We start from the raw sequence: 12,288 nt of genomic DNA, 5'->3' as shown, positions 1-12,288 counted from the left end.
CAGCTTAATTATGAAGAAATTGCCGCCCCAGAAAACCTCCAGATACCAATTTTCAATTCGTTTCCGCAAATTTGTCGCACGTGCTTGAATTTTGGGCCCTTTTTAGCAGCATTCTGACCTGACCACGTTCGTGAATAGAAATAACTTCGATGAGCTGCCGTTTGCGGCAATAAACTCGGCCCCCTCCCCAAAAAAAACTCCAGAGACCAATTTTAAACTAATTTTGTCCGATGAAGCATCACCTGTAACCCTTTAGAATCACGATATCGATACACGAGAGCATTTTTCATTCATACTACGAGTACCTACATCTACTCGTAAATTTTCAACACGATACACCCACTCAAAAAAACTAAAATAAGTATCACTTTGGTATAAAATCTTAAAAATTATGGTCATCATCAACGCGATACAGTTTAATATTATTTAGGTACCTACTCGTTAAATGTCACCGAAACTGATGGAGGAGGTACATGTTTACTACCTGCTATAGGAATTTCTCCATCGCGTAGGTAGCTTTAGGTTTAGGTACGAGGAACATAATTCAAAAGACGGGTAAAAGTTGCCCGCAGTAATTCGAAATAAAATTAATACTTATTAAAGAAGTTCTGAAATTACCTTAGAAGTGAAATCCTTTTGATATTCAAGTACCTAGACCTACGCTACATACACGCGTATTATAATCATCAAAGAAAAAAATTAATCCGCGCAACTTTACTCATTTATGAAATTACCTGGTTAGTCGCGTTAGCTATACTCCTCAGTGCGTGAAATTTGCTTAAGAAAAATTGGCAAATTTATTAAAAATAGTGCTTATTATATAAGGAGGGAGAAAAGTTGAATGGGACTTATCGACGTAGGTATCGTATTCAAACGCATCAAAGAATCTCTTGAAATTCGTTATCGCTACAGCCTCCAGTATATGGTACACTAAAACAAGCTGAGGGTATATTACTCGCAAAAAGTCAAAGTGTGTACAAAAAAGAGGCTCTTTTTCTCTTCTTGCATTTTTTTTTCGTCATTTCAATTCTTATTAAGGCCGCTTTTTCGCCATACATTTCTTTTTTTTTTAATATCGATTTCTTTTTGAAAAAAATCTTCAGTTTTCTATGAATTACCTACCCCTTTACTTGGAATCTTTATTCGGCGAGAACGAGAAGTGTATAATGAAAGCAGCTAGGAACATGAACCTATATTTTGTGTGCACCTACTATTTTTCCTTTTGACTTTTCATTCCACGTTGACGGGTTTTTAATACAATTCCATTCTTTAATTTTGGATTAGAGTTACCTGTGTAGTGTGTATTACGGTAGGAAGCTTTAAAAAAAAATCACAACCATGCATGAAAATGTCTGCCTATGATAAACCAAACGCTGTAAAAAAAAAATTAATCGTAGTAGCACGTTTTTTGTTTTCTGTTTTTATTGTTAATTTAAACTGAAAATTTGATACCCCGGGAGACATTTCATTAGCTTTTAAACGCGATTCGACGAAAAAAAAAAAAAAAAAAAAAAGGTGTTGGCGTTTTATACTGGCGTAAAACCGACAAAGAGATGTTGATACTTTGAACTTGCCAGTGCGTGCAGTTGTAATTTTGTCCTCAAATTATCGTCCGCCGCTGTCATCCGGATACGATGACAGAGTAATTATCGTCTGGATGAGCTTCGTTGTGGGAGGTAATGGTTGAAATATTTTTTCAACGATGGAATTATTGAAATTTAGCCTGGTTGATGAGTTTTTCGAGAATAGAGTTTTAAAATACTGGCACTATTGTGCGTGGTTTGTGGAGGAAAAAATTGCGAGATTCGACTTATTCGCAGGAGCGAATACTCTTTTCCCAAAATTAGTGTGAAAAAGGATACCCTACTCTGGTTCAGATAGGTGAATCAGCCCTTGACAAAAACGAATTTTAGAACTGAAAAAACGTTATCCAACCCTCTCCCCCCGCCTCCGTGCGAAAAAAGAACGTGTTTTCCTCGCGAAAAATTCTCATTGACCACACATTTTACCATCTCTAGAATAAAGCGAGGAACTAGGAACAAATCCATGGATTTTTTCATTTTTTTTGCACTGTTTTCTAGCCAAATGAACCTTTGAAAAATTTTAAACTGCTATTGCTCAAAAACTGAAAATAGTCAGGTTAGAATTTTCACAAAAATTTCAATCTCAAGACCTGATATATATATATATATTTTTTTTTTTAGATTTTTGAAGTGGTGGGTCAGTGTCAAAAATTCAAAAAACCAACTTTTGAGGCATAAAATATAAGAAATTTCTAATTGCTGAATTCAGACTTGTTATAGGTTCTCCATCCCCTCCCCGTCTTCCGCTCAAATTTCTGTATCATTTTTTTATTCAACATTGAAGAAATTTTACTATTTCAATTGAACGACATTATATAGAAGATCTCGAGAAAAAAAGTCAACGAAACTCGATCAAATTCAGAGGATAATTTCATTTTGACTTTATAAAGTACCTAGCACAGAAAAGGTTTAACCTTCGAAAGTGGCCATAGAAGGGAAATTAATATGAATCACTACAGAGGAGGCATTTTCGAAAAAAATCGCCGTTTCTTCGCTCTTGTCCCTAGTTAAGACGTTTTGAAAAGAATTAGGATATTAACATTAAAATTCAAGACCACTTTTAGGGTACTACTGAGCTGTTAAAAATTTACAAATCGCTTATTTTAGTGTAAATTCATGTTTTGAAAATATTTTCTTCTCGAAAATTTCGTATTAATTGAGCCAAAACATCGAAGGATATGATTTCTGAAAAGAGCGAAAGTTCCAAATTTTTGGCCATTGCCAATTTCAAAAAACGGGAAAAAATTGAAAAGTTTTTGGCTGTTTTTCTCGTTCTTTTGAAATTGGCAATAATGGTCAAAAAGTTGTGTTCATTTAGATGAAATTGTTCAAATTCCCTTTTTTTGCTGAAAAGTTTTTCAACTGAACTCTCCTTCCCCAAAGTTAAAAAATGAAATGATTTGTGCCATTTTTTTCCATTCCATAATAATTTTTTGGTAAAAAGTGAGGAATTTTGATTTTATATTTTGATTCCCAAAAATTGAAATAGGCATCTGAAAATTAAGTTCTCCTTAAAAAAGTCTGTTTTTTTCTCTTCTTTTTTTTCACGATGTTCTGATTTATGACGACACTTTCTACTTCTATTTTCCTGTTTTCAAACCTTGGAAACAAAATTTTTAGACTTCCTATATTCTGAAAAATATTGAGATATTCTTAGGAAAATGTCTTGTTTTTCCATATTTTAAATCAAAACGTATAAATTTTCCATTCATTCTCTTCTTGTTTTAAAGCTTGAATTTCTAACAATTTTCTCTTAAGTGATGATAAATTTGGGGAGAAAGATCTAAACAAAACTTTGAAATTTAAAAGGAAAAATCGAAATGTTTTCTCAAGATACCTAGTGAAAAAAATCGATAGTAACAGGATGGAACGTTGGAACACCCCCCCCCCCTTCCACCCAAATACAATTTGAAAAAAATGTCTTACTTTTTTCCTGTTTTTTTTTTAATTTTTTGCTGTTCTGTTTGTTGAAGAAATTTTCATGTAGAAAATTACAAATACATATAAGCATGTGCCATCCATTTGAGGTATTTGCGCGCATTTTAAGATCACTATCGCCAACCCAAAAATGAAAAATTCCCTTAAACAAAAAGAAGTGTGTGACACCTCTAATCGTCTGGTAACACTGATGATAATATGTATGTACATAGATAAATAAAATTGGTGAATTTTGGCCATAGGAATAGGATTCGTTCAGGATAAAAAAAAAACACCTTTCGTGAGTTTTTTTTTTTGTAGAATTTTCTATGAAATGACGAATGTTTTACTTCAACTGGCATTGCTGGAAGGGGATGGATTGAGAACTTACAAAAAAGGCTGATACCAGCTACCTATTAGGTATTTCCAATATTAAATGGGCTCTAAAATTAAAGAAAAGCCCACCAAAAAGTGGGTTTTCTGGATTTTTAACCCTGACCTAGCACTTGAAAAACTTTCAAAAAAAATACCAAAAAATACTATGGCTTGAGGTCGACATTTTGACGAAAAAATTTAGTCCGCACCTTTTTTAGTTTCGGAGCAATTGCAGTTTAAAATATTCTTTTGAGCTTTTTGGCTAGAAAACAGCGCAAAAAAATTGAAAGAAATTCATGGGTTGGTCCCCAGTTTTTCTGTTTACCACATAAGTTGCAAAATTTGTGGTCGACATAGCAAAGAATAGGAATTTTTCGCGATGAAAACACATTTTTTTTTTTGAATGGGGAGGGGGAGGAGGGTTGGGTGAAATGTTTTCATCTCTAAAATTATTTTTTGGTCCCCCAAAGATAACCTACGAATATTTTCAAAATCTGAGCCAAAGAGCCGATTCAAGGGCTGAAATGAAATAAACTATTCTCGTTGATTCTGAAATGTCTCAAAAATTGCTGAAAATTGTATTTCAACAATTTATGGAACCTCAGTGATAATTTTTGAAACAATTTGAATGATTTTTTCAACTTTTGTGATATTTTGAGTTCGTTTTTGTTCCTTTATTTTTTGAAAACCTATAGTCGTATCTATTTCAATGATTTAGAATTCCCACTTTTAAGGAATTTAAACCTTGTTTTAAGCACAAAGTGATTTTTTTTCTTCGTTGCATCGTAACAGTGAAAGAGCTATCCAGACACCATTTGATGGTAAGTTGAACTGCATCAAAAACATATCTTGTCGTACCAGAATGCATTACAGTCATCGACAGTATAATTACTTATTTTAAATTATTTTCTAGTGTGAACAATAAAATTATTATACTGATAAGTTCCTATGATATAAATATCTAGAAATTATTAATTAAGCTTCATATATTCTGAGATACACATTTCAACACTAGAGAAGAAAACGCGTTTTTTAAAAACTTTAACGTGAAAATACGTAAGTATGAGTAAAAAACGCGATGATGAAGGAAAGAAATTGAAATAAGATGTTTCCAGTTCGATTCACCGTTATTGAGTTGATTTTTACATATCGACTCTTCTTTTCTTGTATAGGTATTTTCTTACTCGTATTGAATAGAACAATCGACGAAAACATTTCCTTCACTCAGATATCAATGTATTCCAAACACGTTTAAGTTTATATAGTTTTTTTGACAATTTCTTTTATCTCATTTTTGACCCGCCAGTATACATTTTTTTGTGAATAAAGTAAACGTACTGTAACGCTTGTTTACGTTTCGTTGAATACATTTTTCAAATTGTATCCGTGAAAAACGAAGAGAAAAGAAGAAAGATTGTTTGCTTATATTTACGTTTATATGGTTGGTAGGTAGGTAGGTAGGTGGGTAGTATAGGTAGCATGTTAAACAAGTCGAAAGTTTCTGCGATACACACGAATCGATCAAGTTGTAAGTTAGATGACACTTCGTTCATTAACTTTCCTGCTGAACTTCTCTACTGTATTTTGAGTATGTGCTGAAAAATTCCCATATAAAATAAGAGTAGAGGAAACCGAATGAGATTTTTTCAAAATCAACTTTCTGAATGAATATGCAAGCCTTTTGCATCTGTACAACACGAAAACACGAGTAAAATCTGAATGCACTGCGAATAGGTAGGTAAATTTGAGACGAGAAATCTATAAACATAAAATTTTAATCAACAACAACAACTCGTACAACAACATTTCGTAGGTACCTATTCCCAAAAGCACAGGCGAGAACCAGCAGGCCAAGATTTTGCCACAAAGAGGCCTTCTCCGGCAAGTCTGTTTTAAAGTTACAAAAGCGACCATCCGTCTATAGCGACGAAATAGTGTAAATGCTTTTTGGAAGGGTAATGATACGTTTTATTTCATTATTATTTCAAACCATATTGTTATGTAGCGCAGCCACACAACTCTTAAGTTTAGGCCTGCATCCGATGGGAATACCTTAATAATTACGTCAACGTTTCTCCCTTTTTCGGGTCAAGGGTTACTTTTAAAATTATTTTTAATCCTGGAATTTTTTTTCTCTTTCAACGAGTGAAATCTCCAATGACTCGAGTACCCGGGCTAAAAATTTGGGAAAAAAATTTTCGAAATTGAAATTAACATTGTTTGACGTTATAGCATGTCTGTTGGGAATTCCTTTTCATAGTCGTTGAAAAAAATTTTAGCTCCGGAAAAAATTGTTGGCTAATACCTGAGTAAGTATTTGAATTGAAAGAAAGATAGGTTTCTGTGTTTTATATGCTCAAATTTTAGGGATCAAGGAAGGGAGCACCTTCAACGTTTTTAATTAACATTTTGTAATCATTTTTATACCATTAAAAATTAATTCCGTCTTGAATGCTGGAGTTGAAACGTGCGAAGGAAAATGAAAAACTTTATTAAGAGGTACCACCCCAATCTGTTTTTGCACCTTCACTCGATGAACCATAAAAACATGAAAGTTTTCATATCTGTCAAAGCGTAAATATGCACCTACCTATTTATTTGAAAATAGATCCCTTACCTACCCTATTGAACGCAGCTTCTCTATGTTTAGGGTGGAGGATCGTACAGCTAGATTTTCATAACCATTATATAAGGTGCTTCAATCATTCGAATAAAATTAACTCGTTTTAATGAGTTACCTAGCTCGAGTCGACGATGTGAAAAAATATCATTACATGTATCAAAGAACAAGAACTATCAAAGCTAACTCGTATTTCCGGTCATTATAGCAATAAGATCGACGTTCTATCAACCACTCGAACAGCAAGAAATCAAGAATGTGTTTGTCAGCTAAATTATATTTTATACGAGAACAATTAATCTTACCTTTTGGTACCGCTGAATCAGCTATTGCAATTTCAGTCTTAGTGTAGTTGACCAAGTTCAAGTATAGGATCAACGATATGCTGAAACAGAATAAATGAAATGATATTAGGTATGATTCATCTTGTGTGCGATATGTCTCCACGTAGATTATGAAGAAATTACTAATGAGAAATATTCAATGGCACTTGCTACCTACATTTGTATTTTCTCATTGATAAGATAAAAAAATAAAAGTGTCGGATTGGAAGGGAAATGAGAGAAACAGTTGCCTCGATAAAGATGTTCATTTATCGAAAAATTTTCAGCACAGAATTGCCACTCGGCATAATACATAAGATGTCTATTTACTGCTTCAGCATTCACAAACATGGTGGAAAATGATACCGAGCATGAAACATTTTACTCTCGGTACTTGCATGCTTGCTGTATAGCGGAAGGGAGGGGGGGGATAAAATGCATTTTTTTGCATTCTCGCCTCTTGGACATTTTTCACAAGAATTCTGATATTTTTCTTCAAATTTTAAAAATTTTAAAAAGCAGTTTAAAGAGGTTTTTTTTTAATTTTTCATAAAATACTTATGCCTACATTTTTTTTAGTAAAGTGAGCTAAAGCAATTAATTCCTTCAATTCAACTCCCACACATCAACTCTGGAGCCTCCAGTGATTTTTTTAATTTCTCTAGAAATTTCAAATCACTATCTGAAGGGGCCCAAAATGAACTTTGGAACTTTTTCTAGGTGATTATTGACCATTATTCCTCTCGACCAATTATTAAGGTCGTTAACGCTGAATTCTATAGAAATGTCAGTTCAGAAGTAAATTTTTGATCAATTTGTGAATTCCAGGGAAATGTGAAAAAAAACAGATCTCCATTCTCCGATCTCCAAAGAAGGAGCAGAAAGAGAGGGGGTTTCAAAAAAATATTATCTGGGGTGTCTATACAATCACCCGACTCGAAAACAATAGAAATTTAATTTTATTTCGTGCCTCAGGGGCTAAAAATTCGAACTTTTAAAAGGGCCAGAAGGTGCGACATTAGCAACAACCAGATTTATTCATTCTAAAATTATTTTTTCGCTCCAACTCTTTCTCTACTATCACTTTAATCTTCCTCATACTTAAGCTCCAACTCCTTCTCTCAATCCCATGTCTCAATATTTTTTTGAATATCGCCCAAAAAAGAGAATTATCAAGTACCTATGGAACTAATGAAAATGTAGGGGGAGAAAGTAATTATCTGGTCCTCGTCCGCAATGTAGGGGGTTGGATTGCATATTCGAACACATTACTTTTGTTGATTCTTGATATAATTGCATTTCTTCGCATAAATGCAATTATCCACCAACATTATGTCCTCTGACTCTTTCCTAAGGAGCCTCGTGAACCGAAACAGATACACTAACGGGGAACTTGATATCGCGAAGCGCGAAGTCATAAAACAGTAGAAAACGTCATAAGTTGTTCAGGTAGGAAGCCCCGATAATAGATCTTCTTGGGGTTAAAGCGTACAAAGGAAATTATGACATCAATTAGCCAAATAATAAATTCATGTATTGATAGCATAAACACGTAATATCACAGGTTGCTCAAATCATATACATGAATGAGACTTCTATAATTAAATGATAATTATAAACTTCTAGTAGAAAACGTAATAAATCGAATGTGTAGTTTGGTGGCAGGCTTTCAACGTTTTTAGTTGCATATTGAGCCCAAAACTGAAAAGCTCATATACAACCCCCTGTTGGGGTCTTGGTTAAGGACATCGCGTTCTCTGGAGTGCCGTGTCTACTGACGAGCTTTTAACCCCAACGCCTGGTGCTAGTTACATTCCACAGTTCCTCATTTATGATCCTTCATGGCTTATATCCCACTATGCTGTGCAGATATAAGAACGCGTAGGGCGTGACTCGATATGTTGGTCCATGATGAATGGGATAAGTTCCAAGCGTACTTAGAAAGCGTATCCACAGCATAAATTGGTATTTGTAAGTCTTGGTCACCGAGGTATTCCACTGGGCAGCAAGAAGTCGAAAGCGTGAGGAGGAATGCATACAACAACTGGAACAGCTAGCATGGTGAGTTGTTGGAACTAACAACTGAGGAAAAAACGCTTGTGCAGGAGCTTATAAAGACGAAAGTTCAACGTAAAAGCGGCAGGAATGACGGATATTTGGCGTAAAAGTAGGGACATAACGGTGCGTGTCGCGTAGGTCTCATTGGTGGCAGTAAATTGGTGGTGGTATCATGGAAGGGTTGATGTGTCGCGAATATTTCCAGTGACTGACGTCACGAATACTCAATAAAATGTGAATGACGTCACAACTACCTTGTAGAATTACATAGAAACGTTCATTTTCTACCGCCTATAGTGGAAAAAGTGATCATTTCTACCACTACAAAAAAGCAAGAAAAGATGAAAATTTCATGCTCTAGCAGTTTGATCTTACTCCTTCAACATTAAATTTTTTTATTTTTGCAAAAGTGCTATTTTATGGGAAAGCTCCTTTTCACTCATTGTGCTCTTGTAAGGAAGGTATCCAAACTGGCAACAAAATTTTTGGACCTGACAAAGCTGGATTGAAAGAGTGTGCAAAAAATACCATCATCCAAATTTTCGGGTGCTTAGTGAATTTTACACTTTTTGGGAATTTTTGAAAATCTTACTTGGGCCAAAAATGCAAAAAAAATTAAAATTTCACCAAATTGACCCCGAAAGTTGAAATTTGGTATTAACGTGTAGGTGCCTTATTTTCGATAGGTACCTCGAGTTTTGAAGCACTTTAAACAGTTGAGGAGCTTCCAGTAGATTTGTGAAAATTTTAATTTCCACCAAACTTCACCTGATGAAGCTCGAAAGCTAAAATTTACTTTATTGAGGCCTCAAACTTCCAGAGTGACCCATCTCGAAAAAGTCGTTTTTCTGGTTTTAATGCCATCTAGGTCTAGTGCTGTACTTCCTTGAGTCTTCGAAGCATATTTTTCACCCTAGTATAGTACACCATAAATTCATACTTATTACGTCTTTAAACGCAGCTTTTACATTTTTTCCTCTGAAAATTTACGTCAATGAATTTCCAAAGTGACCCATCTCGGAACTGTTTCCACTCTTAACGACCTCTCTCGCTACACCAGAGTAATATTTTTTTTTTCGAACCAAAAAGATTCGTTTCCAAAAGAACCCTTGAGAAAATGTCATTTTCAGACCTTCTGGAGAGTCACTTTTATCGATATAGGTCCCTTTGGAAATTAAGCCCTCTAATTATTCCAACTTCAACCAGCTTAGTCAAGTGGAGATGGTTTCAAGCCGTTTTAAAACCTCCAGCGATTTTTTAGAAATTCCAGTATTTTTAAAAAAATTGTTGTGTTCCAGTTTGGAACCATATATTTTTGTACAGACATTTTTTGAAAACTTTCAATTATTTTAAAATGTTACTAGAAGCTTCAAAATGGCTGGAAACCTTCTACAGTCGACTCAGCATGTTAAAATTAGGGTACAAAGTGAATTTCAGCATTCCACCTTGATTAAGTAAATTTTGATAGAAATTGCAACCTTCAACAATCGGTTAGAGGCTCCGTAATTGATTAAAATGTTTGGAAACTGTTTCAAATCGATTGTGGGGAGGGGTGGTCGAATACTATAGAGAACCTACTAAACAGCTTTTTAGGTCAATTTGTTGAAATTTTGATTTTTTGGTATTTTTTTCACCCAAATTGGATTTTTAAAAATTCACTAAAAATCAAAAAATGTATTGTACTCATCCTCTGAAATTTAGGATTGGAGAGTGGGCTAAAATAATAGGAAAATGTGCAAAATAAATCTGTCTTCAATTTTAGTTTCAATAATTATTTTGTAGGTGGGGGGGGGGGGGGTGTAAAACATGGGACTTGCGATTTTTAATCTCAACTTGAAATTTTGACACTGATTGTTAGGCTTTTCGATAACATAACATACATGTAGGTAGCCTAAATAAGGAAGTACCCACTTGGTGATTCTGTGAAATTTAGTCATAGATATGTAGATTACGCACTTAAGTAGTATTTCTCTTATCAGTATGTTTCTTTCTTCATAGAAATGAACAACGATAATATTGTTATGTACGAATGAGCTCATTTGCGAATTTTCAATTACGCATGATGAATAATGCTTTATTGGTTCATATTTTTTGGAATTACCTACCTCTCTCGATACTATTTTTTAAACGCAAGAAGTTATCTGTATTCAAAGAAGCGCGTAATAGATAATACATTCACACAATGTACAATGACGTTCCTTAATTTTCGATCGCCCTGTACTTTTTTCTTGTACAACTTATAACCTCCTATTTGCATACTACGTACAATTATGTAAACGAAATGATTCATTAGCATTTGGAAGTAGTGGGTGTAAGATCCAACTGAATATACAATAATGTCGGCTTATAATATGAACCTACTAATCAGGTGTTATAATGTAATGTACCTTGCATTATGTACGAGTGAACTAAAATTCCGATGCAGTTCACTTTCAAATGCATCACAATCATAACAATATAATCAACCAAAATGATATTCCCATTAATAAATCCGGCTTCTATGAACAAAAATTTCGCCTTAAAGCATTTCATTCGTCGTCACTTTTTTCCATTTGGAAACATTGGTTCTAAAATCTGTGAAGAATACGAATAAAAAACAGGCTTTTTAAAAAGCTATTTACGTATGATAATGGTAATCCTAAATCTTGAATATAAGTAAACGACTGCGATACCCATTATTCGGCAATATTTTACCATTTACGAGTTTGGTCGTGGTCGATTCATTAAACGAATGGTATTGCGATTGTGGCACCCGTAACTTGTATTAATTCCTTTAGCGAAGATAAAAAATTAATAACTGGTTTTTATTTCGAAAAGAAAATACCTAAATTTTACTATCGCGTTTTTTTCCTTTTTTTTTTATGTACTTACGAATTGTGTTTGCTTTTTTATTTTGTCGGCTGAATAAAGGTGAATATGGATAGATTTGAGGCTGTGTTACGTGTCGGTAGGCAGGTGTAGAAGGTAAAATGAATAGATGGATAGTTTACCTGGCTATTTGTGTTCCATTGAGGTATCTCTATATACTGTACAAATCTACACAGTACAATGGTAACTTCGTCAGTTTGATTCTTATTGTGTTTTTTATATTTTGTTCCAAGTAAATTATGCGCCTGGAAAATGAGCGATGCTCAACAGGTAGGTAGAACTTCCGGTAAAATAGACTGTGTTTTGAAAAGGAATCGGATTAGAGCAACAGGTAGAAAGTCGCAAAATTCAAAGGCAATGTTGATGAACGAGATGAAAATTTAAAGTTTAAACTACTTAAGGTTGATTTTGCTAACGAATGGTTGAAATATGTGAAATTAACATGATTGAGTTCCATGTTGAAAAAAGTGGGAAAAACGCAGAACTTCGAACTCGTTTTCCTTAAAAAGTTCATTATTCAGGAATTTTATTGAATTTTGGAAGT

The 12,288-nt window shown here is 34.1% G+C and overlaps 1 protein-coding gene across 4 annotated transcripts in view; it reads right to left on the bottom strand.

Moving 5' to 3' along the window:
• Positions 1-12,288, bottom strand: part of LOC135839787 (collagen alpha-1(XVIII) chain-like) — a 318,681-nt gene that overhangs the window by 291,468 nt on the left and 14,925 nt on the right. For all 4 annotated transcript variants that reach the window (XM_065355987.1, XM_065355989.1, XM_065355988.1 and 1 more), the window contains exon 2: positions 6,801-6,880. In XM_065355987.1, coding sequence (XP_065212059.1) covers positions 6,801-6,880 — 80 coding nt within the window. The remainder of the gene's footprint in view (positions 1-6,800; positions 6,881-12,288) is intronic.

Source organism: Planococcus citri, chromosome 3 (assembly GCF_950023065.1).
Source record: "Planococcus citri chromosome 3, ihPlaCitr1.1, whole genome shotgun sequence".
Classification (NCBI taxonomy): domain Eukaryota; kingdom Metazoa; phylum Arthropoda; class Insecta; order Hemiptera; family Pseudococcidae; genus Planococcus; species Planococcus citri.
The sequence above is the reverse complement of the archived record's forward strand: the minus strand, read 5'-3'. Positions and strand labels throughout refer to the sequence as shown.